General features: G+C 39.1%; 2 protein-coding genes across 8 annotated transcripts in view; both read right to left on the bottom strand.

Annotated features, from left to right (window-relative positions):
* Nucleotides 1–95: 95 nt before the first annotated feature.
* LOC106940664 (oncostatin-M-specific receptor subunit beta-like) lies at nt 96–3,008 on the bottom strand (the record flags this gene model as incomplete). Its single annotated transcript, XM_015023460.1, has 6 exons — nt 2,824–3,008; nt 2,532–2,677; nt 1,451–1,604; nt 956–1,228; nt 635–764; nt 96–244 (listed from the first exon to the last, which is right to left on the bottom strand). Coding segments are annotated over exons 1-6 (946 nt in total), but the record flags the coding sequence as incomplete, so codon positions are not given.
* A 1,126-nt stretch (nt 3,009–4,134) lies between these two features.
* The window catches only part of LOC106940665 (rho guanine nucleotide exchange factor 28-like), a 47,667-nt gene continuing 24,945 nt past the window's right edge, over nt 4,135–26,856 (bottom strand). For 2 of the 7 annotated variants that reach the window (XM_015023461.1, XM_015023466.1), the window contains 28 exons: nt 25,539–25,713; nt 25,034–25,145; nt 24,628–24,708; nt 23,578–23,620; nt 21,426–21,515; nt 20,700–20,823; nt 19,761–19,905; nt 19,476–19,531; nt 17,728–17,785; nt 15,655–15,799; nt 15,241–15,371; nt 15,022–15,162; nt 13,478–13,728; nt 13,277–13,402; nt 13,081–13,198; nt 10,986–11,240; nt 10,819–10,895; nt 10,546–10,724; nt 10,285–10,382; nt 9,992–10,189; nt 8,755–8,886; nt 8,528–8,661; nt 8,394–8,441; nt 7,737–7,841; nt 7,466–7,624; nt 6,840–7,091; nt 5,734–6,082; nt 4,135–5,641 (listed from right to left, as the gene is read on the bottom strand). In XM_015023461.1, coding sequence (XP_014878947.1) covers nt 5,451–5,641; nt 5,734–6,082; nt 6,840–7,091; nt 7,466–7,624; nt 7,737–7,841; nt 8,394–8,441; nt 8,528–8,661; nt 8,755–8,886; nt 9,992–10,189; nt 10,285–10,382; nt 10,546–10,724; nt 10,819–10,895; nt 10,986–11,240; nt 13,081–13,198; nt 13,277–13,402; nt 13,478–13,728; nt 15,022–15,162; nt 15,241–15,371; nt 15,655–15,799; nt 17,728–17,785; nt 19,476–19,531; nt 19,761–19,905; nt 20,700–20,823; nt 21,426–21,515; nt 23,578–23,620; nt 24,628–24,708; nt 25,034–25,145; nt 25,539–25,713 — 3,973 coding nt within the window. In that variant the 3' untranslated portion in view covers nt 4,135–5,450. The remainder of the gene's footprint in view (nt 5,642–5,733; nt 6,083–6,839; nt 7,092–7,465; nt 7,625–7,736; nt 7,842–8,393; nt 8,442–8,527; nt 8,662–8,754; nt 8,887–9,991; nt 10,190–10,284; nt 10,383–10,545; nt 10,725–10,818; nt 10,896–10,985; nt 11,241–13,080; nt 13,199–13,276; nt 13,403–13,477; nt 13,729–15,021; nt 15,163–15,240; nt 15,372–15,654; nt 15,800–17,727; nt 17,786–19,475; nt 19,532–19,760; nt 19,906–20,699; nt 20,824–21,425; nt 21,516–23,577; nt 23,621–24,627; nt 24,709–25,033; nt 25,146–25,538; nt 25,714–26,856) is intronic. The other 5 variants (XM_015023464.1, XM_015023467.1, XM_015023462.1 and 2 more) reach the window with 4 other exon arrangements.

Raw genomic sequence — 26,856 nt, 5'->3', positions numbered from 1 at the left:
GGTCAGTCACTGCTCTCCTTATGCATTGCTTATGGCAGGCCCCAATAATAACAAGGTGATGCTGTCTGATTCATTTAGTTTAAAAGATGCACAACCTCTCTCAGAGATATTGAAGCTGTAGGTCGCCGTCTCTTCTCCCAGCTGGTCCTTCACCTCCAGACGGATGTTGTATTCCTGCTGCTGTGGCACAGCTGAGAAAGTACAGGATGGCGGCTGACAGCGGACAGGAGTCTGGTCTGTGTTCCTGGTTATTGACATCACAAAAATAAAGAGTAAATACTTTAAGCATGAACAGTTTGCATAATCACGTTGGCATCACTGCTGCAGAATATCTAAATGTATAAAGCCTTAGTTTTACATTTCTGAAAGTGTGAATACCAATAAAATGTAAAATGTGTGTCTTGTAGTTGAACTGTGTAATGTGGAGCACGAGTCAAGCCTCAAGCCTTAAATCATCCCTGATAGTTTACAGATTTTCAGAAAAAAAAAAAACGTCAGACTAACTTCTTATTTAAATGTCTCACAAGCCAAACTTTTGTCAAACATACATTTTTTCAGTCTTTATTGGTAAAAACAGCACATTCAAGGGCATCATAAAAAAAACAACCACATTGATTGTGCTGATTATGCTTACTCAATGTAGAGTGTGTGTGTCTGGTTATTGAAGTCAAACTCGTCTCGTTTCCTCCCGGGGTCCCACATGCAGGTGATGCTCGTCATGTCTGAGGTTGTGCAGTTCAGGTTTCTGGGCTTTTGAGGAGGAACTGCAGGAAACAAACACAGCGTTAGAATTTATCATCAGCATTTTTTTTTTTTCCAAATATAGATCTTTATCATGCATGGTGGGGACATGGTTAGCATTGTTGCCTTAGAGAAAGAAGTTAAGTTTAAATACATTCAGAAAGATCTAAGTGGATATTGATGATGAATAGACAGATTAATGTTATAAACTTACAGCTGATGTGGTTCTCGACTGAGTTGCTATTTCCTGTTGAATCAACACATTTGAAAAACAGTCTTTTGATGTGGGTGTTTGGGATTGTCAGATTGGTCATTAAAATAGCCTGAACCCCATCTCCAATGCTCAGAAGTGGGTAGGAGTCCTGCCTCAAGGTGATACGCGTGACGTTTACACCCACTGGGGGAACACAGCACAGCATGGCAGAGCTTCCCTCTTTCAGTATCCGTTTGGAAGGGAATATCAGGGATTTATCTGCTGCTCTGGCTCCTAAGACACAGACAAGCAGTTTAATGGAGCTCTACACGTACATTTGCATTGAAACATGACAGGAATAAGTGAAGAGAATGAAGAAAAGATAAACAACTTCCATTTGTTGTAGTGGTTGTAAAAGAACTGAACAACTTAAAAGATTTAAAGAAAGAAACATGGTGGTTTTTCTTGAATTTTGTTTAAATGATTGTCTTTTTGGCTGACTCCCAATCGACTCACCATGGTTGGTTACCCAGTTGCTCCAAGGACCAGCGGCGGTTCGATTACAAAAACTTCGTATCCTGACCGAGTGATCGACACACTCAAGCGGCAAATCAGAGATCCACGTCAAAGTGGACCAACCCGAGTCCCTGGTAGGTATGCTCACATTTCTCTGGGTTTTAAAAAAAAAAAAAAAAAAAAAACATTAACAGTTTGGAGTTTATCAAAAGAAAGATCTACATAGATATTAAAATTTTATCAGTATGGCTTTAATTTTAAAAGAAATAACGCAAAGTGCACCTCATGGTTTAAAAATACTCTTGTTCTATTATATATTCTGTTTGGATTTTACGTTATAGATGACAAAAAGGAGCTTATTATGCAAATTCAGTGGGATTTGTGAGCATCAAATTTAAAGTTTTGACACATTTTTCGAGTTGGATTTATGTCTGGACTTTGACTGAGCCAAATATGTCTTGATCTAAAACTACTGCAGTGGTGTTTAGTGATACTGTAATGCTGAAAGGTGAACTTGTTCCATGACTGCCTGTTAAATAGCTCCATCCATTAAGTGTGAGGACACCGACTCCTGTGTTCCTTCATCTTACATTTCACACAGGTGAACTCTACTTACATGTTCAGATCATCTGAACTCAGCCAGGAACATCTAAATAAAGGCAGGATTTCAGTGCTACTTCGCCCAGTTACCTCCGTTTCTCTGACTTTCACGTATTTTGCACATTGTTGGTCCATATTCTGTCTCACTGCTTTAAATAAAGTTACCATCAAGATTCTTCACCTCTTAGCAAATGAACAAACTGTTACTTTCAGGCGGGAATCAAGTGATTACGTTACAACAGAGGGGCAGTTTCTGCCCAAAGAAATGACAAACAGGAAAGCCTCAATCACAAAACAAAAATGTTTGTTCAAGTTCAATTTGCTGCTGTATCAACCACAATTCTTTCAAAGAAGAGTTTTGCAGACACGGGTTTCATCACAATTACATTTGTAGTTTCTTTATATACTAACAGAAAGTTAGTAAAGTATTACATGAAACCATGTAACCAAATTTGAGGCAATACTCCTGTTCCATACTCACATTATAAATAATGGTGCGACTTTTTGTGCGGCCGATTTGGATCTCATAAACGTCGCTCTCCGATGCTCCCCTGTTCCTTGGCCAGCTCACTACAAGGCTTTGATTGGCACTAAAATTACGAATGTTTGGTTTTGGTGGCAGAGAACCTGATCCAACATATATATAAAAACAAACAAACAAACAAACAAACAAACAAACAAACAAACAAAAAAAAAAAAAAAAAAACAACTCTTGAAAATGCTGCAGGAAAAAAAATACATTTATAAATGGAAATCCAGAAAACTCAACTTACCAAAGTCAGCACAGCCCTCAGTGTGAGGATGAGAAAATATAAGATACAAGCCAAGCAGGTGAGCGCAGAACAGTTCAATGTTCCCCGTCATCATGACTAAATCAACAAAGTGGGACTCTGGCCGCTGACTGCAAACACTAATGGGAAGCCTCTTGAGTCAAAGTCAAATGGTAGTTTGCGTGCAGTGAGTAGTGGAGTGTTGCGAAATGTTTCACAGGAACTCATGAGAGGTGTGTAACTATTAAGCGGATGCTTGAAATAAGGTGGAAGACACTGAAATAGATGTTTACCAAGATAGTTTTATATACACAGTGTTACGTCACATACAGTTCCAGTCAGAAGCTTTCATACAGACATCGTTGGCATGAATGTCATATTGATCTTAGTGACATACTCATTTATTTAAATGGCTTTTTTGAAATATGAAATGGCTGTATAAGAAAACACTTAATTGTCTTTAAAACAGTAACCGATGGAAAGGTTTCTATTGGTTGTGGATTTCCTCCAAGTTTGAACCGTTTTCTTGATAGAATTGGTCAAATGGTTGGTTTCTTGCACAAACCTGGCCTTTTAAAATATTCCAAACATTTTTAACAGGATTAAGGTCATGACTTTGGGTAGGCCACAAAGCCAATAGCTTTGTTTTATCCTGCTTTAAACTACCACACCCGTTTTCATATGTTTGGAGTAATTGGTTTATCAGAATACTCACCAACGCCCAAGTATCAAATATATGACCGAAAATGTCACAACTAAAAGAACAAAATAGCAGAAACATCAAGAATCACTGTCAACAGTGAAGAAGGTCTTAACATAAAACCTGTAGCCTTTTTAGAGAAACACTGCTGCCCACATGGACAAACCAAATGCCTTCTGAAGATCATCTCTATGGCCAGAGCAGACAAAAGCTACGCTGGTTTTACACAATGACAGGACATTTCTTAGAAGGAGTGGAGGGGAGGTTTTTGAACAAGTAAACACTGTGACAACTAACTACTGGGCCTGGTGGTGATAGGATCATTGAACTGAGCTCTTCTGCTGCTGCTAATTGTGCTGGTTACGACTTCAACTTCACCTCAATTTATCAATGTGTTAGAAACCTGGACACAGCAGGCTGTTTCAGCAGGACAGTTATCCTGTTTATATGCACCATAATTAGTTTAGGAATTAACCATATTAACTAAGCTTCCCAACTTATAGACCATACTTAAGAGTTCACCAGTTAACCTGAACTAATTCCATTCAGAAGTGTGATTAAATATCCAGCCAGAAATAATTATTTAGGTTCTCTTGGTGCTTTTTGTTTGTACCTTTTCTAATTCTGTCAGAAAAACAATGGGAGGACCCCCTATGCACATCAAATGCATTTAAAGTTGGGCAAAAAAAAAAAAAAGAACAGTTGTGTATCTCAGTAAACCAAACATAGTTTTGATAACATCTATGTGTAAACATTTCCCTTTGAGGCAAACTGAGAGAAATACATGAACTTGTATTTGTCAAAATAGTGACAAATCTCACTGAATTTTCCATTTACAACTAGAACTTGATCAAATTGAACATACCGACTATTACTTTTACACTAGAACCTCCTCATTCACCCAATCACACTCACTCACACACACACACACATTCCCACGTTGTAGGTGTGCTTGACGTTAAGTGCCACAGCTGCAGCTGAAGTGAAATGTCATTTGCAAATATGAACTCTGAGGCAAATCAAACACATTTGACCCCTTGTGTGTAAAAACTCAAAATTGTTCAGCTAGTGATTGTTTTTTAAAAATCACTGAAGCTGTATTATGTACAACAGTCCCACGCTGCAAAATGAACGGTTAATATTAAAGTGGCATTCATGCCGCCGATGAGGGTATGTAAACTTCTAACCCCAGGGAATACACAATGAGACATTTAAAAAAACAACACATTATTAATATCGGGAGTGCGTGAAGCTATCTATGTCAAATAAATTATAAGAAAACAATTATCTTTACATCAGTTACAGCATCAGCAATATTTTTGGCACTTCGGAGAGATTAAAAAATTAGGAATATACGATCCTTTTTCAACACAGTGTGCATAGGTAGCCTATTCATAATAATAAACATTAAATATATATGTATATATGTACATAAAAAATGTCAGCATATTTGTATCCTTTGCTTACAACAAGTTATGTTGTAAATGTACAACTTAAACAAAGATGGCACTGCAGAACTGACAAAAAGAATATTACAGTCTGAGGCAGAGCTTCATTGACTTTATAACAATAGTCACTTTAAGTGCTTTTGGAGAAATGTATCAAGTCTTCTGTTTAAACTGTCTGAGTTAAATGTACCTCTGTCTTCAAATTAGTGCAACAAATAATAACCTAGAATGTAAGGGGGGGAAAAACTAACTGAATTTTATTTATTTATTTATTTTTAAAATTAAAAAGGCACAATGGTTTGATCATCGAGGAGGCACACCAAATTACGTAAAGGCACATAACAGTCAGAATGCCTAAATATTCTGAGTTTTAAATGGACATGAGTCCATTTTAAATAGATACGTCACAATGAAGACGCAGATAAATTATCCTTTTCTTCCAGTTACTGAACTGGCAGCTTGCTCTGCTTCGTCCTGCATTCTCAGAGGTAAACAATGTTTTCCTCGACTCCCTCCTCTCCGTTCTGTCCTTCGAGGGAGAGATAAGCCTGGGGTGGGAGCAGCGGGGTGACAGAGGGAGAGGAGGAGTCGTGCTCCTTAATGGGTCCGTGACCTGTGATCCCTGACCTCCAGGGACCTGAAGTTTGCCTTTCCTCCAGCTGGGTGAAATCTGCTGCAAGGAGGAGAAACGGGTCAACGATTCTGGGATCTGAATGAAGAGGAGATGAATCAAGCTCATGTTTTAAAAGCAGAAATATGTCCTACTGTTGCTGCATCTCTGCTGCTGTGAAGGCACTCTGCTGCTGAAGGGATGGAGGCAATCGGCGGCCGGTCGGGAGCAGCTGTGGTTGTTGCCGTACAGAGGCTGCTTGCCGTGGGTTTGGCTCAGCAGCGTGTTGAGGCTGTTGTAGAGGCTGGCGCTGACGCTGCGGTCGGCTGAGCTGAGCGGCGGCCCGTCCGGATTATTCTTCTTCTGCGTGGAGAATGTGTGCTGGTGGTTGTATATGGGGGGCTGGTGGAGGTGGTTCTGTTGCAGGGAGCTGAACAAACCCGACTCGGTCTTGAACAGTGAGTAGTTCCCATCAAGGCTGCCTGTGCGGCTGTGTGTGGCAACCTGGAGAGGTAACACAAAAAAAGAGTGGAGGTCAAGCAAACCACCCTGTTTTACTTTTATACATTTTTTTTATTCCATAAACTTTCATTTCTCTGCTCATTTCTACAGCAGACGACAGCAGCTGTCCCCGCTTAAAATTTTACTTTAGCTTTTTTGAGATGCAAAAAATATTATATGAAATAGAAAGGTTTTTTTTTTCTTGTTATACAAACTATTTGATTCAGGAGAAATGCTTTGATCATTTCAACATTTCACAAAGTTATTTTCAAAAGTTATAATCTAGACTTGGATAATTAATTTGGTTCTAATTATAATAAGTGATTGTGACTTCATTTAATACATGTAATAAAATGATTTATTAAAAGTCCATTAAAAATGCCAACTTTGTATGATTTTGTAAATTATGATAATTTAATGCAAAGTCGGCATTTGTAATGGACTTTCAATGCAACTTTTAGAGCAACTTTGCATTAAAAGTGTCATTATTTACCGAATGACACTTCATGACCACTGTCATAAACCTTCATAAAGACTTCTTTATGTTCATGACAGGTGTTATGTCATGTTTATGACAGTGTCATGTCAGTCTTATGCACACCCCTTCAATAAAGTGTTACCAAAATAAATAAAAACATTTCCTGTTGCCAACGATCTCATTTTCACTCAAGAAAACGACATGTTTACAGCGCAGCCAGTTTTTTTGCTTTAACATTTTCTGCGGTGATGCATTTCCTCCTCCTCTCTCTGATCTGCTTGCCTTGTATCCATCTAGTGGTATTGTGACGGGCAGGCTGCTCTGACGGCTGTGTCTCCAGCTCTGCAGCAGCCTCTGCTGGGCTTCGATCCTCTCCTTCTCCCTCTCCACGCTCCTCTGGCCCTCCCTCAGCCTGTCCAGGTTTTGCTGATACTCCTGCAGCTGGGCGTCGAGCTCCTCCCGCTCGCAGCGGAGCCGCTCCGACTCAGACAGACACTGCTGCTCCCGCTGCTCCAACACGCTCTCCTGCTCAGTCTGTAAGCAAACAGGCAGATATATGTTTATCTATGCTTTAGTACTTTATATCTTTTTAACTTCAGTAGATTTTATCATGTTGCAACCATAAAAATGCATGTATGTACAATGAGACCAACACAAATTGCTCTGTGTCTTTTGGATGGAGAGTGATACAAGGTTTTCAAAACGTCTTCTTTTTATTTTTATGGAACTGAAAACTTATGCTCTGCACAATATTAAGACTTACGTTTGCAATATTTTGTTTTGTATTTTACTTTCACTTCCCCCAAGAACAAGAGAACAAAAAAAAAAGTTACTCCAGGAACGATGAGAGTATTTTGGTTCTATTTAAACTGCTGTGAATGAAGAAATAAGACAGAAATGAGTCTTACCTGCTGTTTCTCTCTGGCCACACATTCTTTTTCCCAGCGCTGCTGCTCTTGTTTCAGCTTAGCTTGGAGCTTCTGCACCTCATCCACATCTTCTTTCTTCCTCTCCAAACTCTTCTTTTCCTCTTTCATCTTGTCAGTGCTCCTCTGCTTCTCCTGTTCCTGGAGGGAGAAAAAGCAAATCAGCACCTCAATGCGATTTTGAACCTCACATGCCACAAGCTCATTGACTGGCTGGCAGATAAATGACAGATAAATATTTTTATGAACAAACCAAGTTGGTTTGGAGGGAGGTGATGCTGCGGAGCTGAGGTCTTTCTCCCTCTTGAAGAAGGAGTTTCTGGACTTCATAGAAGCTGTCCTGGAGGGTCACAGCGGCCTGAAAACATGAAATTCAGATCATAACCACCATGTTCTGAATGTCATCAGAGTTTTTCCTCATCAGAATACAAACTAGTGAAAAAATATAAGGAAAAATATATATTGCCACTGTTTCCTGACCTAACTACTATAATGAACATAAAAATAATATATTTCTAAGAGTTATATTTTAAGGAATTCGGCTAGCATACAGTAAACTTTAATAATGCATTCATTCCCTTGTCCTGTATTTTACCATAATTTTCTTAAGGTTCATTTCATGTCATTTTTATTTATTTCATTCACTCAATAACAAACGTAAATAGTTCATGTAACAACTGAAAGTAATTGTGATTGAGAAAGAGCAGAAAGAAGCATAAACTTATATCTGCCCTCTATTCACATGAAAAGAAAATGAGCTATTCAGCTTTTTAAAAATATTTTAGACATATTTTAAAAACAGAAAAAATACTCACAAGAAATACAAATCAAAACATCAGTTTGATCAGTTGATCATAATGATTTCCAATTCGTTTTAAATGCAGAGAAAGACCTGCATTGTTCTTCCTACCTGCAGACTGTAGAGAAGCTGAGTCAGGCTCTGGACGCTCTCTGCCACCTAAGCACAGTGGATTATTACACAATAGTAACTTCTATTTGTTAATCTGTGAAAACTACTGATGGGAAAAAGTGAAGAGATCAAACCTTTAAAAGTGTCCCTTTTGCGTCTCCTTTCCTTATCTCGACAGCTGAGCTCCACGACGCGCTCTCCAGGCCCGCTAACTCGCTGTCAGACCCCAGAGAGTTGGAGCTGATACTGAGCGTGCTCAGATAATCCGCTGCATGCATATGGAAGTCAGAGTTGTCCATTAAGATTTCTGGATTTTTCAAATATATGAAATGCTGAACTGTTGGGTTATCCTGTGACTCACGTTCAGAGGGAGACTCCTGAATGCTGCTGCCGTGGCTGTTGTAGCTGCAGCACTCCGGGGCTTGGAGGGGAGAGTTCTGACTGTGGACCGGGACGCCGTCACGGGTCTGGAGAATGTTGATCAGGTTCTCAGCTGGAAAACAAATTTTAGTAAATATTGATGATTGTTCTGCGATGCAGAAAAATACGCACTTCTCATAGGTATTTTAATCACCCACATAAACAGAGCTTGTGCTCTTGCTAACAATTAAAGCAAGAGATTGTTTTTTTGTTTTTTTGTGTCTCTCCTGATCTACAAAGTGTAGAATCTACCGTAGGTGTGTTTGAGCTCAGATTTATGGGAAAATGTTTTTTTTTTTTTAAATAAATAAGTTAATTAGTAAATAATTGATTTTAAAAAATCAATAAATATTTTAAACAGCTGTCGCCTGTTCTTTAGTGTTTTTCTTTCATAATCTGTAAGTCAAGTTGTGAGAAAAACAGCAAAAACCACAAAATGGTGATTTAAAAATGCCAGGATGTGACATTTAAATGACATGTCACTAATACACAGAAATGATGACAACAAAGTCAGAAAGGGTCATTTTGGAGGACTGAACCGACATGATGAAAATTGTGACTTTTTTAAAAAACAGATAGAGGAAAAATCACATGGTTTTATGGTGGAAACCATAGTATTTGGAATGATGGTTAAAAAAAAAAAACTTTCTGGGAGGAATTTCTCAATTTGATGCCCGGTTTCAAACTGTGTTTTCAGTTCAAATCATACTGTTTGAATTTGTGACTCAGCTTAAACTCAACTTCTGATACTTATTGGTCTACTGTATGTCATTTTGTCTGCTGCAAGCAGTTCAACCAGAAACTGAGCAGCTAGTTTTTAAAAAGAACATGTTTTTGCGTGCAAAGCAAGCGACCGCACACAAAAGTTAAAATAGAGAAAAATAGAAACCTGAGGGTAATCTCTTGTTTCCATCACTGCACAAGTATAAATTATGATCATACAGCCATTATTTATAAGAAAAGAAAGCTTAAAAAAATTGCATCATGGAAATGTTGACATATTCAGAAATTTGTAACTTTAAAAATATGTTGTGCAGCCATGTTAAAGAAGGTCTCTTTGCAATAAATGCTTAAATCTTGATACAATTTTATTTTGTTTTTTTTTCTTCACTGCAACATATTTTATCCCGCCGTGAAGTCTCTTGTTGTAAATCCATACAACAAATCCTGACCCTAACCTTCTCTCAGTGCAGCTGTGAGCAGCGACGATGCTTGACGCGGCGCCTCAATGTCGAGGTACTGTGCAGGTCCCACCAGCAGATGGCGATGTGGGACAGATTCTGGTGACCGGAGAGTTAAGTCTGTGAGCTCAGCGTACAGCTGCAACTTCTCCTCCAAGTTGTGGCAGATCTGCTGGTCCTGACCAAGCAACGTTTCTGCACAAACACAGAGAATAGGACTTGCTGTTTATAATGTTTTTTTAAAGAAAGATTTAAAATATATAGGTGTATCTTTAACTTTTTTTTATTACCCTGGAACTTGCTAATTTTTTGAACTCGGACTTCTGCAGCTTGTCTGGCTTCCTCTGTCTCTGCAGTTCGCTCCTCCTCCTCTTCTTCCTCTGGACAACTGCCGTGTAGATTAGCAGGTTGTGAGTAACCCAAGCTTTGTCACCCATTAACTTCACACATACACACACACACGCACACACACACACACACACACACACACACACACACACACAGACTTTAACTCAGACAAACACCCTGCTGACGTGCACACACATACACACCTCTCCACAGCCTGTCGGATGTGTCTCATCCAGGCATTCCTCTCTTCTTTTGTGGTGGTGTGAACTTCATACATCTCTGGCCCCACGGAGGATGCAGAGATAAGGAACATTCCTCGCTCCTCATTGGCTACCTCTCTAACAATGAGCTTCTGCAGAGGAATAACTGGAGGCTTCTGGTCCTGAGGGAGAGCCCAGAAAGGCAAGGTTACAAGATGGAAAACTTGAGTGTAGGTGTATCCAATTTCAAAGCATTGTTTGGGTTGATGCCCTTACCACAGATGCAAATATGAAGCGCTGGTCTTTCTCTTGCAGAAAAACCAGGACATCCGTGAGCAAAAGAGCTAAAGTGTCTGGGAACCAAATAGATATATTTACACCACCTATTCAGAAAGTATTAAACAAATCTAATTTGGCAGCAGAGATGATGATGATCTTCACACCTTTTAGACGCCCCGTGGCAGTCTTCCAGTAGAGCAGCCCTTTGTGCTGCAGAGCTCTGTGCTTGCTGTGCAGGTCCTGTTTGCGAAACACCTTGCCGTTCTTGAGCTTGGCGAAGCTCTTGGCTTCCAGCCTGGCGAGGACTTCCTGCAGCTCCTGAGATCGCTCATACTTACCGACCGTCAGGTCCACGGCTGTGATGATGTCACGGATCTGAGCCAGGGCATCTGACAAGTTGGAGTGTTCCTGGCTTCTTTCTGGGGGTGGAAGCCGTGGCGGCAAAATTAATAAATAACTTTGTAATGCAATGCAGCTTCGCTGTGACGCGGTGAAATAAGTCCTGATCGAATTACGCATTTATGCATGCCTTCTGTGATCTTATCTTGCATAGAAAAGTTTATAAAGCAGCAGTTTCTTGAAGTGATCATAAATATGTAGTGAATGTATCTTTGCTTTGTTGCTGCTAGTTAACATAGTGCCTCACAAATGTATTTATACTTCTTGAGCTATTTGTCAGGATCTGTGCTTTTGGTTTTGTTTTGGGAGCCTGCTGCTTCCCACTTCCTCCACCAGATGCCGCCTAGGAGCAGAGCCCCTGGAGAGGTGCGTGGTCGAACCCAGGGACACACCTGCGGCGCATTACCTGACGGAGGCTGTGGAGATTTAAGAAGCAGCGAGCGGACACTCCTTTGCCTGAGTGTTTGTTTACCCCGGTAACAATCGTTCCTAGAAAGGCCCTCTGAGCGTTTCCTTGAGATAACCGAGTTCTATGTTTCTTCCTCTCGTCAGGATTACCTGGACCTTCCCGGAGAAACCAGTTACGTGGATCGTTTTACTCCGGACAGCTGTCGGCTCGCTCCTCCACCTAGCCAAACCTACCTGTCCGCCCTCCAACGGTTCTTCACCTTCCACGCTGCCTCTGGATTCACCTCTGCTCCTAGAGAACGCTTCATCTGCTCCTAGTAAGCCAATCTCCCAGTATATCGATTCATCCACTACCCTCCCCGGACCCGCTGAAAGCTAACCGCTTGTTCTCATTAACAGTGGCTGAACTGGTGAACCCTTCCTGACTCCTGCTCCGTGTTCTCCCCTACCCTTTCCCCATTTCAATAAACTTGTTTGTACTGACGTCTCCTAACTGTGTTCGTGCATGTGGGTTCGTAAACTGGAACCAAACATGACACTATTTAAGTTTTTCTACAACACAACCTGGAACTTTAAAAAAAATTGTGACAGAAGTGAACAAAGTAGGGCATAAATGCAAAAAAAAAAAGTAAGTATTTTTACTTTTTTTATTTTATTTACTAATGAGTCTGAAAAGTGTGATGTACAGCTGAATTATCCTGTCTATCTTCTGAAGATCCTAGATTTAACCTAATCTAATTAAATTTAGTTTCTGCATAAATCCAGCTGTTCTGTGAAGGCCTCAGAGGTTTGTTCGAGAGCATTAGTGAAGAAACAGCATCAGAAAAACAGAGGAACATCGCAAACACGCCAAATGTAATGTTGTAGAGCAGGATCAAGCTCGGCTAGAAATATCCCAAGGTTTAAATATCTTACTGTCTTTTAAATATGGAAAGAATAGGGTATTGCAAGCCCACCAAGATATGGTTCCACACCTAAAAGTGGCAGCACAGAGGGCATTAGTAAATCTGGAGGAGTTGCAGAGATCTAAAGATCAGGAAGGGAGGGAGAATTTGCTGACTGGACATAGCTAATTAGTTACAGACTTCGCAAATCTGGACTTTATGACAGAATGGCAAGACTATAAACTGATGTGGACAAACACCCTTCATTCAGTGTTGGCATAATGTATTCTGCAAAGTTGGAACATCAGACATACCATAAAATACTTGTGTAACTGTAGCGATAGGTAGTTTTACAAAAGTAGTCAAGGAGGCTAAATACACATGGAAGTCATATTCTTCAGAAAAAAAAGGTTTTCTTGTATGCACTAGTTTGTGTTTGGCAATCATACAAAATCCTAAAAAATATTAATATTTTAATATGACAAAAGTGTGAATCATTTTACAAGGTACTCTATTAAAAAAACAAGATTTAACATGCATGAATTTTAAATCTTTTAAGATACATTACCCTGAGTGTACTGCAGTATCTTCTCTAGCAGGACTGGGTACTTTGTGATGCGCTGCGTAACCAACAGGATGAATTCTGGCACTTCTCTTCGTCTGACCAGAGAGTTATTACTCTGTTGCTGTCCGGAGAGAAGGAATGTGAGTGTAAAACATCTTCAGCTAAACAAAGGCATTTTGAAGGTGGGAGGGAAACTTACTCTGACAAAGTTTTGAAACTTTTTGTTCTGCTGCTGGAGCTCTTTGAAGACATTGACTGCCTCCATGTGGTGACTGCAAAACTCTCCGTACACCTGCTTCATCGTCTCAGCATTCTCATCGGAGAACTGAAGGAGATGACGATGATGACCACTAACATCGATCTCTGATTATCACTGACTGCCAACCTGCCTACCACCAACCTGCTGAAGCAGTACGTCTCCAAATCGATGGATGAGGTAATTTCGGGAATTGTCGGTTTGTGTTGCGGCCTGCCGGCGTTCCTGCAGCGCTCTGAACAGGTTTCTGTGGAAAAGCAGGAGAGGATCCAAGCAAGGGAAGATCCGGGCCACGCAGTCCGAGTCGAGCTGCAGCTCCTCCAGCATGCCTCTCCTGAACACCTCCGACATGACCGTGAGAGTTTGAATATGGTGCAGCTCCGTCTGCATCAGCTCTACACAGAGAGAGAGAACACTGAGAGTCAAACGTCTAATGTTTTACACACACAGATGACTCATTTATGTGAGAAGTTTTCTCACAGTCTTGGCCAACTGTTAATACATAAGTTAATGTAACATTATGAAAGAGAATTAATAAAATTGTCAGGACAGGTTCAACAGAAGAGCCTTTCTTTGGATACCTAGGATAAGATGGTGTTCAGTAACTGGGGGGCTGGTTTTAGGCTCTTTTCAATGGAACATATTTACATAATAGTTTGGTCACAACTATTAAAAAATAGCTGTGTGAAACTGGGAAACTTTATCATGTGCTTTTGTATTTGTAGCATTTCTGTGGGAATGCTTTGGTCTTTTGAATGACCACATTTCTAGATTTCAATAGATATGTGACAAATAATACACACATGATAATATCCTGACACAAAATGGCAATTACAATCAAATCACAGACTAAAGGCGCATAGCCAACATAATGGAATTGTATTTTGTCCCTTTCAATTTAGTATTTAAGATATTTATAAGGCACCAATACATAATAAATGTCATCTTAAGCCACATTATAGGTCAAAAACAGGTCACATTCATAATTAAAATCCAATTCGGTCCAAATTAGTCAATTATAATTCATAATATAATTCACTATTATGAATTTAGAGAGAGAAAGTAGTCATTCTCTCTCTGAATGACTACTTTTATGTAGTCATTCAGTTACATAAAAGCAAATAGATTATTATTATTTAGAGAAATGGCAGTTGGTAAAAAGTGTGAAGAAGCGCAGTCACTAACATCGCAGCAATTATTGACTATATCCAGGAGACATAATAAGACATATGAGAACGTATGAGGAAGAAAAAGGAAGACGCCAAGCTGAGGACAGTAAAAGCTCCATCAATGGCTCTGAAAGTGGCAGATGGAGCTCAAAGTGTTTTCTAGGTCACAGAAAAAAACAGAACATATAGAGTTCCTAGCAGTAACAGTTTTGCCAATTACTCTGTCCAGGAAAGAGACACAGCTCCAAGCAGAAGTACTGATATGAGAGAAAAGAAATCAAAGAGAACACACAACACTAATGGCAGCAATAAGTCCAAAAATGGCTCCAACCAGGAAACAAAAACAGTGAAACACAGAAGTACTTAGCCAAGAATGCTGTCGACAAAACAGAACGTTGCAAAGAAACCAGGAGTCATTTTAAATGTGTCTTTTTGTAAACTTTGAAAGCCTCCTTGTTTGTGCAGTACAGCTGCACAGCTACGTCCTGCAAGGAACAACCAAAGACAGAAAGAACTCACCATAAATAACATCTTGTCGTTTGATTGTGCGTCTGTCGTGTTGTCTACAAAAGTCTGGACAGACGGCGAGACTCCACGACTCCGCCTCGAGCCCCAGCAGGTCAGCTGACAGGTCACTCAGCAGAGGAGCATCAACAGTATCTGCATATACAGCATCAAGACAAAGAGTCACTTTTTAATTGATGTTTGCCCAAATTCCTGCTGCTCTCTGCCACTCACCCTTTGTGCTGATAGGTAGGTCGGTGAAATGGGGAGTTGTTGTGACAGGTATTCCTTCTTCAGGCGGAGAGCTGTTAGTGCAAGCTGTCATGCTGCTTTCACTGTCCACCCCTGCTGCCTCACTCCAGCCTCTACAGGGAAACAATGCAAAATAAATAAATAAACCAGGGCTCGTCGTCCTTGTTGAAAACAACAGTAACTTCAACGATAGCTTCAGCCACATGAGCGTGATGTTGACTGATCAATATTTACAGCTATCATTCAGTGTTTATAGATTCAGACATTTCCTAAAAAGCTTGTTTGCACCACTTAGTATAATAATAATAATAACAACATTGGCAATAGTAATAATGAATATTAAAATAATTGCATAAGTAAATGAGTACATTGGCATATAATTTGCTGCTGCCCTACCTGCTGTCTATAGAGATTGATTGGCTTTTGGAGAAAGAAGCGACTGTTTCCCTTTTCTCTCTGGTCATTGTTGGAGCTGAAGATGACGGGGAAGAGCAGGCAGAGGAAGAAAAAAGAGAAGCTGGAGAACTCTCCTTAACAAAACCTGAAAGATAAACAGGAACATAAACCAGACTGAGTGAGGAGTTGGAGTTGGCAAGTTATTTGTATCTGGATTTCAGATTAAAAGTGTTTTTAAACTGTTGATGTTTTAGTAATACCGTTTCTGTGGTTTAAAGTATTTTAAATGACATGCCAAGTAATGACTAGAGTTTTGTCTGCTCCATTGCCTCTGCCACAAGATTTTGCTAAGAACTGCCAGCCAGCTGGCTGAAAGTAAGTCACCACCTACATTTAGGTGCTTACAAGAAAGACAAAATTGGCTGGTCATTCTCATTGTTGCTGATCTATTCACGTAATATCCTTTTCATCAGATTAGCCACCACCGTTGGCATCAACACAAAAATGTCTCTTTTGTTTAACTCAATTGAATCAAAATTTAAGTCCAGCTCCTTTTTAGTCACATCTTGTCCTTGGGTCCATCTTCTTTGTGCTTTACCTTTTTACCCTTGTTCACACCTCCTGTAAATACAGTGTATTTTTTAAACCTCCCAACTCCCTTTGCAATTTCTACCAGTGGAATTTAAAAGTAACAGAAGTCCTTGTTGGCACAAAATGCAGAGTAATGAAACATGGGAGCCTTCTAGCTAAAATTGACAACACACCAGTTCTTCCGTCCCCTCAGGTTAAAGAACTAACTGTTATTCTCGACTGAACTCGGGTTCTTTCAGGCCCGCATTATCAAGATAATCTCTTCCACATATTTCTTTCTGCTTAACTTTAATAGACTTTTCTCATCTGTTACTCCAAGCAAAACTGTGTTATCACTTGATCTACAGATCATGTTTCTCGTCACTGTGTGGTTATCATGAGGGCCAGAGCTTCCAGACACTTTGCCCTCTGGAATTCCCTCCTTCTGCAACTCCACCAGTAAAAGAGACTGACCTTATAAAAAAATGATCTGAGCAGAAGCAGACACAGTGTAGAGTTAAATCACACAAGCCCTCTTGTGCTGTTTTAGGATGATTGAATCATAGTCGTGTTGATAGTTCCTCAGATTACTCAAAGATTTCTGATAGTGACCCATAAATAGTCTAATATTTTGTGGGATCGTTCCAGTAGAAGCATCTGGTTTTTACTATTGTCCTCCAGAGCTGACGACAGGAAGTTAGCTCTTTTTCCATTTTCATTCTCATGTTAAAACAAAGATGTTCAAATCACTCTGGTTATCATTTGTCTTCTTGATTGTAAAATTATGTACCGTATTTTCCAACTTTTAACTTTTCTCTTGTTTTAGGTTGTTATACTTCTGAAAAATTATCTAAAAGGTGGACATAAACAAAATATGTTGCACAGTAAGTGCTTGAAAATGTAAACTAAAGTTAGTCGTTGGGCTTTAATGTTTTAACTTGAATTTATTCACCACATTGAAAATAGCAAAAAAAAACTGTTATTGATTGCATTATTATCAATCAATAACAGGCTTGCATCATCTTGCAAGCCTGTGGCTTGCATGATGATGTTAAATATGAAAGATGACGTTAAATATGTTTATTTTAAATCTATGCTGCACTACTCAGGGTTACCATACCAGCCTAGTTTCAAAGACTTATGAAATACTATATATCCTTTCAAAAGCCTTCCTTAAATTTTTGGAGAACTGCAGTAGATGACATTAAAAATGTCTTAGATTTTATTTTCTTAACCGATAATTTTATATGAATTACTTCAGATCATGAGCAACCTTAATTTCCCAATAGTGCAAGAAAAAGGTGAACACAAAAACACACATAAAGACAAGCCAGGCTTCACCCCCAGCTGAGGTGGATTTAAGTTTAACTGGGCAGACTGGGGGAAGGAGGGCAGAGGTTTACTGAACTGTGAGATGAGGGAGGACAGGTGAAAACTAAATAAATACAAACTAAAGAAGGACTTTTGATCCTGAGTTACTTGGGTGGGGGCGGGGATACTCACTCTGTGGGAGAGACATAGTCTTGCTTTTTATTAGCACTAGATTCCTCTCCTGATGCTTCTGGGGAACAAAGATAATTATATTAACACGAGCAGCCGTAAAGTATTTTGTTCATAAAATGCACATGCAGCCAATATTTACATAAGAACAAGGTGACTGTAAGAAAAACACAACACTTCTATTTTTTTAAGTGTGTTACCTCTATGTTTGTGCAGTTCATGGGGTTAAAAGGTCATTTGTGTTTGCTGAGGCTCAATAGTGTTTAATGTGACAAGTTCCCAACTCTGTTGTGAGAAACCTATTGTGTGTATGTTGGCCTGCAAAAAAAGTGCAAGTGAAAAAACACATAATCTAACAACTATTGCTTTTTGTGTGTCGAAAAGTTACTGAAAAACATTGTATTAATTTAAAAAAAATCAGTTGGTCTGTCTTTTAAAAACCTGATACAACATACATGTTTTATTTTCCAAGTTCATGCAAAAGGCACACAATCCTGCTTTACAGTACAGGAGTATCTCAAAGGGAAATACTGTACCTATTCAGAGGAAGAAAAATGTGTTATTCATACTAATTTTATGAATAATTGAATGTTAAAACACAATCTGAGTAGTAAAACTATATAAATGTTTACTTTTGATATGTGCAATGAGCAGCCATGTTTAGGAAAAAGGCAAACATGGAGTCTGTTGATAACATTTCCACTGGACTGAGGTGAAACATTTTATTCCTAAACAAGAACTTAATCCTTCTGTAATTACGGTGTGGTGGAACAACGTGTGTGCTTACAATCACTGTTGTGACAACACATTTTCTGAAGATTCAATTCAAAGATGAAAGTGTTGAACATTTTCTTTTAAACTGGCTGTTATTTCTCACTCTTCAACCACTGGCCCAGCAAAACAGGCCTAAACCAAGATAGCATCACGATGTTACACCAGGGATGTTTTCTTTTCTCCACTTGGTCTCATCTTTCCACTTTTGTTCAGCTACACACTTCCAGCCTGTTCCCATCATTATAGCAAAATGTAGAAAGCCAGAATTATTGTTTATAAAGAACAGTGACCAGTTGTTCACTGTTTATCTGATGGTGAACTCATAAAGAATGAAAAAAAAAAAAGATCTAAACACCAAAAAGCTCTGGTACCCTAAAAAAGTTGATTTTCCTGCCTCGTCATGTAAAAAGTAACTATTTTGAGTTCAGATAAGCTTCTTTTGCTGTAATTACTGCTTTTGATTCAGTAAATCTAAACTCAGATAGTTTAGATTTATGTAGAAATTTTCCAAAATGCAGTCTACTCATAACTTCCAAGCTTATGTGAGTCTTTACTTTTTAGTTTTTGTTATCAATTTGATTATAACAAGGCATTATACAGTTTTTTTTTTCTGGTCAGTCTCGATTTCTGTTTTGCTCTATGGATCCTCTTGTTGGTTTGTTTTTTTCATTCTAAGGACTCCAAAACATAAGGGGAACTATTATGCAGGTTGTTTCGTAGAAGTAATCATTTTAAGGTGAAAATAAGCATAAGGAATTATTATCTCATCTCTTTCAATGCATCAAAGCACATAACACTAACAAAGTACAGGCTGCTGGCAGAGGTCTTTATACTCAAAGAATTTTGCGAGTTTATCATATTTTAGGATATGATGTAAAAAAGATATTTAGTACTGGGTAATCAATTCTGATACATTATAATTAAAAAAAAATCGTTATTTGTTAAACTTGACATCAAAATGAATAATGAGTGATTACCTTTCCACAGGCTGCCACAGATTCCCGACAGGTTTTATGGACATTCAGAGAGCAGTCTACAGATTAAGGCAGAGGAAATCCAATTTAATCTCTTAAATTGACTGACAGCAAACTGAAGTATCACATATTTGGATTCTGTTTCCAGTGATTCTTCAGTCATGAAACATACTTAGAATCACTATGGAAAACATCATGGCAGCGTGTGCAGAGTAATTTAAACAATCTTCAAACACTCCAACCGCTGCAGGACATTATCCAACACCAGTTCTGACATTAAATACTCACTGGCGCACTGCAACGACTCTTTCCCAGAAACAGGCTTATCACAGGCCACACAGAGAGAAGGAGCAGGCGGAGACACGGGGACGAACTGGTGCCCATTAGACGCTCCCAGCTTCTCTTTTCCCTCCTTCGTCTCTTTCCCTTTTACCTGAAACAAAAGAGGTCATAAATACTTGGATTTTACTCCTTTGGCTGACGCGTACTGTACTTAAAGCCACATTTTTATGTAAACCACCAAAGATGTAGCACGTAGCAGCCCTCAGTTTGGTGCAAGACACCTGCTGCAGTGAGGCTAGCTGAGATAAAGAGGCACATGAGTGGGCTTTTCTGTTTACTTTGCTAAGGTCTACGGGGACAGCTGATGTTAGAGTGCTTTATCCTCGGGGGGCATTAGAGGGATTTCTCTCTGTATGTGTGTGATGGGGCCATATTTATTTTCTTCCCAGACTTTGCAAGGAAGTCCGAGAGCGTGTGTTTGTTTTTTTTGCTGTCCCAGTGTATTGTGTGAGGAAAACATGCCTTCAAGCTCATACAAACATGTGTTCACGGGATTACAGCAGAACGTGTTTTTAGTTCTTCAGGCTTTTTTGGAGAAAAAGAAGCAAGGGCTGGAAGAGGGAGGGAGGTGCTACATGTTATGTAAGGGAATATTTTTCACTATGTCCTCTGCAAAGTCCTGAAGAGAGGAAACTTCTCCCTTTCCAAATAAAGGCACAACTTTCAGACAATGGGCCCCCCAGTGCAGGAATTCTGACCGGGCTTTTCTGAGGGCTGTTAAAAGTTTTAGTGCACTTCTTCCAGAGGCCTTTCAGCTCTGACTTTTTAATTAGAAAGGTCAACTGCAGGGATTTTTCAGTCACATTTTAAACACATGCCAGCAAAATCTCACCCAGTAGGAATTTTATTTTCCCTTTGGAGCAAAGTCCCTCAGCGCCGACTCACCTTGGTTTTGCTTCGGGTACTGGACATCCTGCTCTTTAGGAAGCTGAAGGTCCGGCTCACTTTGTACTTCTCCGACTCAACCTTAGATGGGATTATGTATTTATCCCACTCTTCATCCTCAATCCTGTATGATATATTCAAAGGGAACTCACTCTCACATGGTTTCAGAATTACCTCAGCACTAAAACCTAACATGCATCTCTTTTGCTATGAAACGAGCAATTATTTTAGTACTTAAACAGACTGGAAAAGGTTGACTAATCAGGAAAAATGGTGTCATGCTGAAATGAAAGAATGTCCAGACAGTCTTCCAGGACCCCTGGTCTACAGATTATTACTCTTAATAACATGCTTGGCATGCTTGGAAGTCACTATGGACTCTAGTGGTTGCTATTTATAGATCCACCTTGGCAAACTCCAGTTATTAATTTGTCAGCTAATTTACAGCAACTAATATTGGTTACCACAGGCCTCCTAGGTTAAAAGAAACAATGACAGCGAGATATGGAGGAAACATGCAATGAAAAGCTACCTTCCCCTATTTATTAGACCAAACTACTGCGCATTCCTGCAAAGCAAAATAAAAAAAAAAAAAAAAAAAAAAAAAAAAAAAAAAAAAAATTCTGTGTGTTTAAAAGATGGGCTGGAGATTGGTGCTACAGCAGGGACAGAATGAGATACACCACACGTGCATGTCTGTGAGCCCATTTTTTTAAGGAGACATACTCTTTGAGGAACTCTGTGAGCGTGAGATGTTGGAGTGATGTCGTGCTCTCCTCCTCTGCTGACTGGGCCCGCTTACGGAAACCCAGAATCCTGTGTGGATATAAAACACCTCAGAAAGGCTTCATATCTTCTTAGGTAGGAAACTGAAAATGGAAAATTAATCTTGTTGGTGGTATCTGGGATTAAGGTTTAAGGAAACTGCATCACCGACATTTGTTACTAAAGGGTTTAAATGGGAGCTTTAGTGGAACCAAATTACAACCAGAAAAGCACTAAGAGGACATACAGTCATTATAAAAAGTGAATGTACACAGCAGTTCAAGGGTTTTTTTCAGATCAGGCCACATAGAAACAATCTGATCTTTGCTGGTTGTTAAGACTAATCGAGTGTGCAAAGACGCACAACTGATTCCAGAGTTTCATTATTAACTGAATAAACTTTTATTGGAATATCTGTATTTTTAAAAAATAAGGTACATCCCATGATTAGGCAGCATGTAGAACCACATTCAGTAGCAGTAATTGCAGAACCTCTTTGTGCTTTGCTTTGAGCGGTACAGCACCAAATCTGCCTTCTTCCACGTTAAACACATCTCAAAACGTTGTCCTTCTCCATCTGATCTTGTAGCTGAAACTCTTATTCCTGCTTTCATAAACTCCAATCTGGATAAATGCAACTGTGCCTTCTTTGAACCAGTCATTAAAGTTCTGGAAAGGCTCCGACATGTCTAAAATCAGGGATTTTCCAGTTCATGCCAACACTTCTTCCCCACTATCAGTCAGTTTCATGTAAGTTGCAACATTTATGTTCTTGGCCAGGTTTCACCTACTGGACAGATCTTACCACTAATTCTGGAATACTGTGAATACTCCATGAAATAAAACGGTGTCGTGACTGAAAAACATGCCCAGTCCGGCATCCCTCTGTAACCATGCTTGATATGAGGTGTTTTTGATGATATCCTGTGTTTGGTTTTTGCCAAACATGATTCTGTTGGCTTTGGCTGAACATCTCTACTTTGGCATATATTTCTGGCAGTCTTGTGATTCATGTTATTTTCAGATAATTATGGTCACACTGATGATTATCAGTTAATAAGTAATGGAAATGTGTTTTTTTTTTCTTCTTCAAATTAAGCTCTTCTATTTTGTCTTTGTCTTCGTTTAACTAACAATCACTGCAGAATGTGTTTTTTTTTGTATTTGTACACTTACGGTTCAGCTTTTTATAAATGTGTAACCAAATCATTTTTACTATGCCCTGATATGTAACGCTGTAAAATTAAGAGGGTGTGTTTTCTTTTCACCACTATTGTATCTCTTGTTCATATTAAAGATCAATCGTTTCTGAAAGACATTAAAAGTTAATTAGTATATCCATTTAAGTGTCTGTGTGTCCAATGTCATTTTTAAATTGTTTAATACGAGTTTTCTTCATAACATTAAAACATCACAATATTTCTTATTGAAGTGACTGTTATCTCAAGCCCTAGCCAGTCGCTGTGGCTTTGCCTGATCTTTGAAGTTTATTTTAAAGTAACATTAAAATTTTGTCCTCAGTACAGTACAGTTTTATGTATCATTATATCCCTACAATTATAATGCCCTGATATTTCCTATGTAAAAGCAGTAAATGTTTTTTAGCCAATGATGAAGTCAGTAAGATGAAGATGAACAATGACATATGAATGAAATGTGTTACATGAATGGAAAGAATTTAAAGCAAATGTTACTTCAGAACAGCTGTTTAAATCACCACCCAGCATAAACACTACAGTATGCACACACAATAAATTCAGTACCACTGATGTGGTCCTGATGTTTCCTGATGTTTCTGAAGTTTGACATCCAAGAAGGACCAGGGTTTTGCTGTTTACTCTGGGTTATTTTGAGGTTGCAATCAGAGAATACTCTCAGACCCAGCCTGGCTACAGGAAGCATGTCATATCCTGCACACTAAGACCCTGGGTAGTTCAAAACCAGAGAGATGCAAACACACAACCTCCCACACATGTGTACACATGCGGGCTCCATCTAAAGCCAATCTCTATCGGCTGTTCACTGCTGATGACTAAAAAGAGGGACGTAGGTCTGAGTGAGAGCACACGCAGTTCAGCAGGCCTGATGGTCAGGAAGCGATGTGCTGGTTTACCTCTTTTCTCTCGTCGTTTCGGTCAGGCTGAAGGCTCTCTGTTCTGTAGCGAGGAAACAAAGAAGTTACAAATATAAGTCAATGCATTTGAAGATACAATGCAGTGAAAAAACGTGTTTTTCCCCCATCAGATTTATTCTGTTTTTCTTTGTTAAAAAAAAATTATGCTTTTCCCCCCTAATGAACAAAATCACTGTTTGAAAACCGATTCTTTAAAAATGTAAGTAGAGCTATCTTTTAAGTGTGACCAATATAAAAAACAGAAGAAATCTGTAAGCGGGCAAATATTTTTTTCATAGCACTTTACTAGATGCCACAGAATCACAGAAAGATCAGCTGACAGAATTGGAAACCCCCACCAGGTCCCATTATTATTTAGCTAGAGGCAAAAACAGGGATCGCATAAAGAAGCCTGGATCCAGCAAACCCCAACAGAGCAAGAACAAACACAACCTCTTCCGTGAAAAACCAGATGACAGTGAAGATGGAAAAATAAAAAGCCAAGAGGAAAACAAAACGTGACCAAAGGGAAACATAACAGAAGCCTCAGACCAGAAACAATTCCTCCATCCATCAGATGATCAACGGGAGCTGAGTGTTATTCCAAATCTCCATTCTTCTGCTCGTCAGCCATTATAGGTTCTTTTTTGTTATAAATTAGTTTTTGGAAAACTATTATTTTGTTATCCATGGAGGAAAAATAATGAAGATTGGGAAAAGGTCTGCTTTTGATTACTGGACATCTGAAAATATGTTCTTTCAGTGAGACAGTGGTCTCGTGCTCACCACAAAGAATTAAATCCCACCTCAAAGACAGAACTGCACAATTAGGGCAACAATGGGAAACTACTGCAAAGTTTATGATACAACCAAAACAGGCTTTTTTTATCTGCCTTTCTGATTTCTTTATAGTAAGGTTTAAAAATATAAATATCTCAAATATACCTTGTAATTGAGCAGCTCTCCACATGAAATGAGTCAAGAAATAGTAAAAAGCCTTTACCAACAAACCAAGTTGATGTCTAAGTTGCAACCTGCACTCATACTTACTAACTTGGTTGAGACGTGATAAGGATTTAGAGAGAGATAAAGCCTGAAGTAGCGAACGACCGCCGCTGCTCAAAGTGCCATCTACATGGAATAAAGCAAGAACTTAAAGCTGAAAACGTTTAAAATTGTAAATCACAAACTACAATTGTCTCATCATTAGTAGTGCTACAGTAGTGCGCCTTGGTATAGCGCTGCTACAGCAGCATAATATACAACTGTATGTTATGGTGCAGCATAATATACAACTGTATGTTATGGTGCAGCATAATATACAACTGTATGTTATGGTGCAGCATAATATACAACTGTATATTATGGTGCTTGAACTGGCCACATTTTTCAGTTCAGCTGACTTGTAAACACAAAGGAGGGGGATCACAGGATAAAGATGCCAAAGTTCACACACCTTCTTCCAGATCATTGATAGCCGAGTCCCGGTTCAGCAGAGGCCGCGACGGCCTCGCCTTAGGGGAGGAGTAGGAGTAGGAGCGCAGACGAACCTCAGCATCTTCTGAATTCTGGGTAAGAAAACGTGTGATGAAAATGTTACAAGGGAGGAGTTCACAAGTTCAGTCAGTGAGCAAGGAAATTTGGAGAACAGCACAATCGCGTAAGGCAAACAGACCCATCTCTGACCTTTAGTCCTCATTATTGAGCTACTGACAATCTGACCTTATCGACTGATGGCTGTCAAGGTAGGTTGTGTCTGTTGGAAAACTTGTAATGGAGGATGTTTTTGACTGAACGGGGTTCAAATTTGAATTTAGTTTTGAAAAGGGTATAATCCATTTGATGGAGAATATTACAAAAATATAAAGTAACACTGAATCCAAGATGTTAGCCACTGAAGGTTTTCTTTTTCTAATTGCCCAGTTCCAATTTTCATCTGCTTCTAATGGACTGAGATTTACCTTGTTGGACTTCTTTGCAGTTTCGGAGTGTGAGCAATTAAAATCAGGTGAAGTGTCAAAAGAGTCCCTTTCTTCTCCAGAGCTGGACTGCAGGACGGACCTCTGTTTCGAAGATGAGCAAGGGTAGGAGTGGCCCAAAACATCCTCTTCTTCACTGTCACACTCCAGACTGGGGCTATTTACCCACAAAGAGATGCAAAACAAACAGCACACATGGCGGGGTTACAACCCTGAATGCTAAAATACTTTTCAAAGGCTAATTTGTTCAACATCATCCAAAGAACATACAGGTCAATTTACAAATGTAGTTGAAGTCCTGGATTTGCAATCTTATTTGACTGACTTGTTGTGGCTGTGTGAGTCTGGGGTCTTCCCTATTTTATGAACTCAACATAGTCTTGATCTTAGTTAAGAAAGGAGTGCCTCAAGGCTGTTTACTCAGACCATCACCTTTTATTCTTATGTAATCCAGTGTCAATAAATTATTTGTCATCAGGTTAGCCACATAAACAAGTCAACTCTTGTCTAGCAGAAAATCTCAGTTTTTCTGCCAATGCACTCAAACTTAACCACGGTAAAACCCAGTTTTTTGGCAGTGAGTTGGAGATGTGCTTCTAAACATAGATTGTTTGTCTAAAATCCTGAAATCCACTAAGACCAGATGTGAAAGCACGTAAATACTCCATCCACCCTGGAACTTGTGGCTGAAATGATCAATTATGATTTTGTAATCTTCAATCAACATTGCTTAATGTGTTATTTTCCTGTCAGAATCTCTAAGCAACACCAAAGATAACTACTTAACATAAAAAACATTGGCAAATATCATCAAGATGATTTCTGCAGAAGAATAAGAATAGAGTGGCAACCCACACAAAATAAAACGGAGCTAAATGAAATTTTTATGATGATTCTGATGACGGCATTTGACAAAATGTAATGTTCACAATTGTATGATGGTTTTATGATGTAAAGCACTTTCAGCTGTGTTGTTGCTTAAATGTGCTACACAAATAAACATGAATTGTACAACAATATACTTTCCACGTTTTTATTTTATTACATTATACTCATTTATCATGTTACAAGAAAAACACCTCCATGTTCTTACAATACTAAATTTCCAATGAACAAATGTGATCATTCATTGTACAAACATGAAAAGTGAATTGTCAGAAGAATACATTATTCATGTTGTAGCATAATATAGTTCTATTTTTATTTTGTTTCAATGGGTACCAGCTCTATATATGTATAAGATTTCCTCTATTTGCGAAAAACTCCCATACTTTAGCTCAGGGGTCCCCAAACTACGGCC

Source organism: Poecilia latipinna, unplaced genomic scaffold, assembly GCF_001443285.1.
Source record: "Poecilia latipinna isolate Pla-1442-1.1 unplaced genomic scaffold, P_latipinna-1.0 Scaffold3311, whole genome shotgun sequence".
Classification (NCBI taxonomy): Eukaryota; Metazoa; Chordata; class Actinopteri; order Cyprinodontiformes; family Poeciliidae; genus Poecilia; species Poecilia latipinna.
This window is presented reverse-complemented; position numbering and strand designations above follow the sequence as displayed.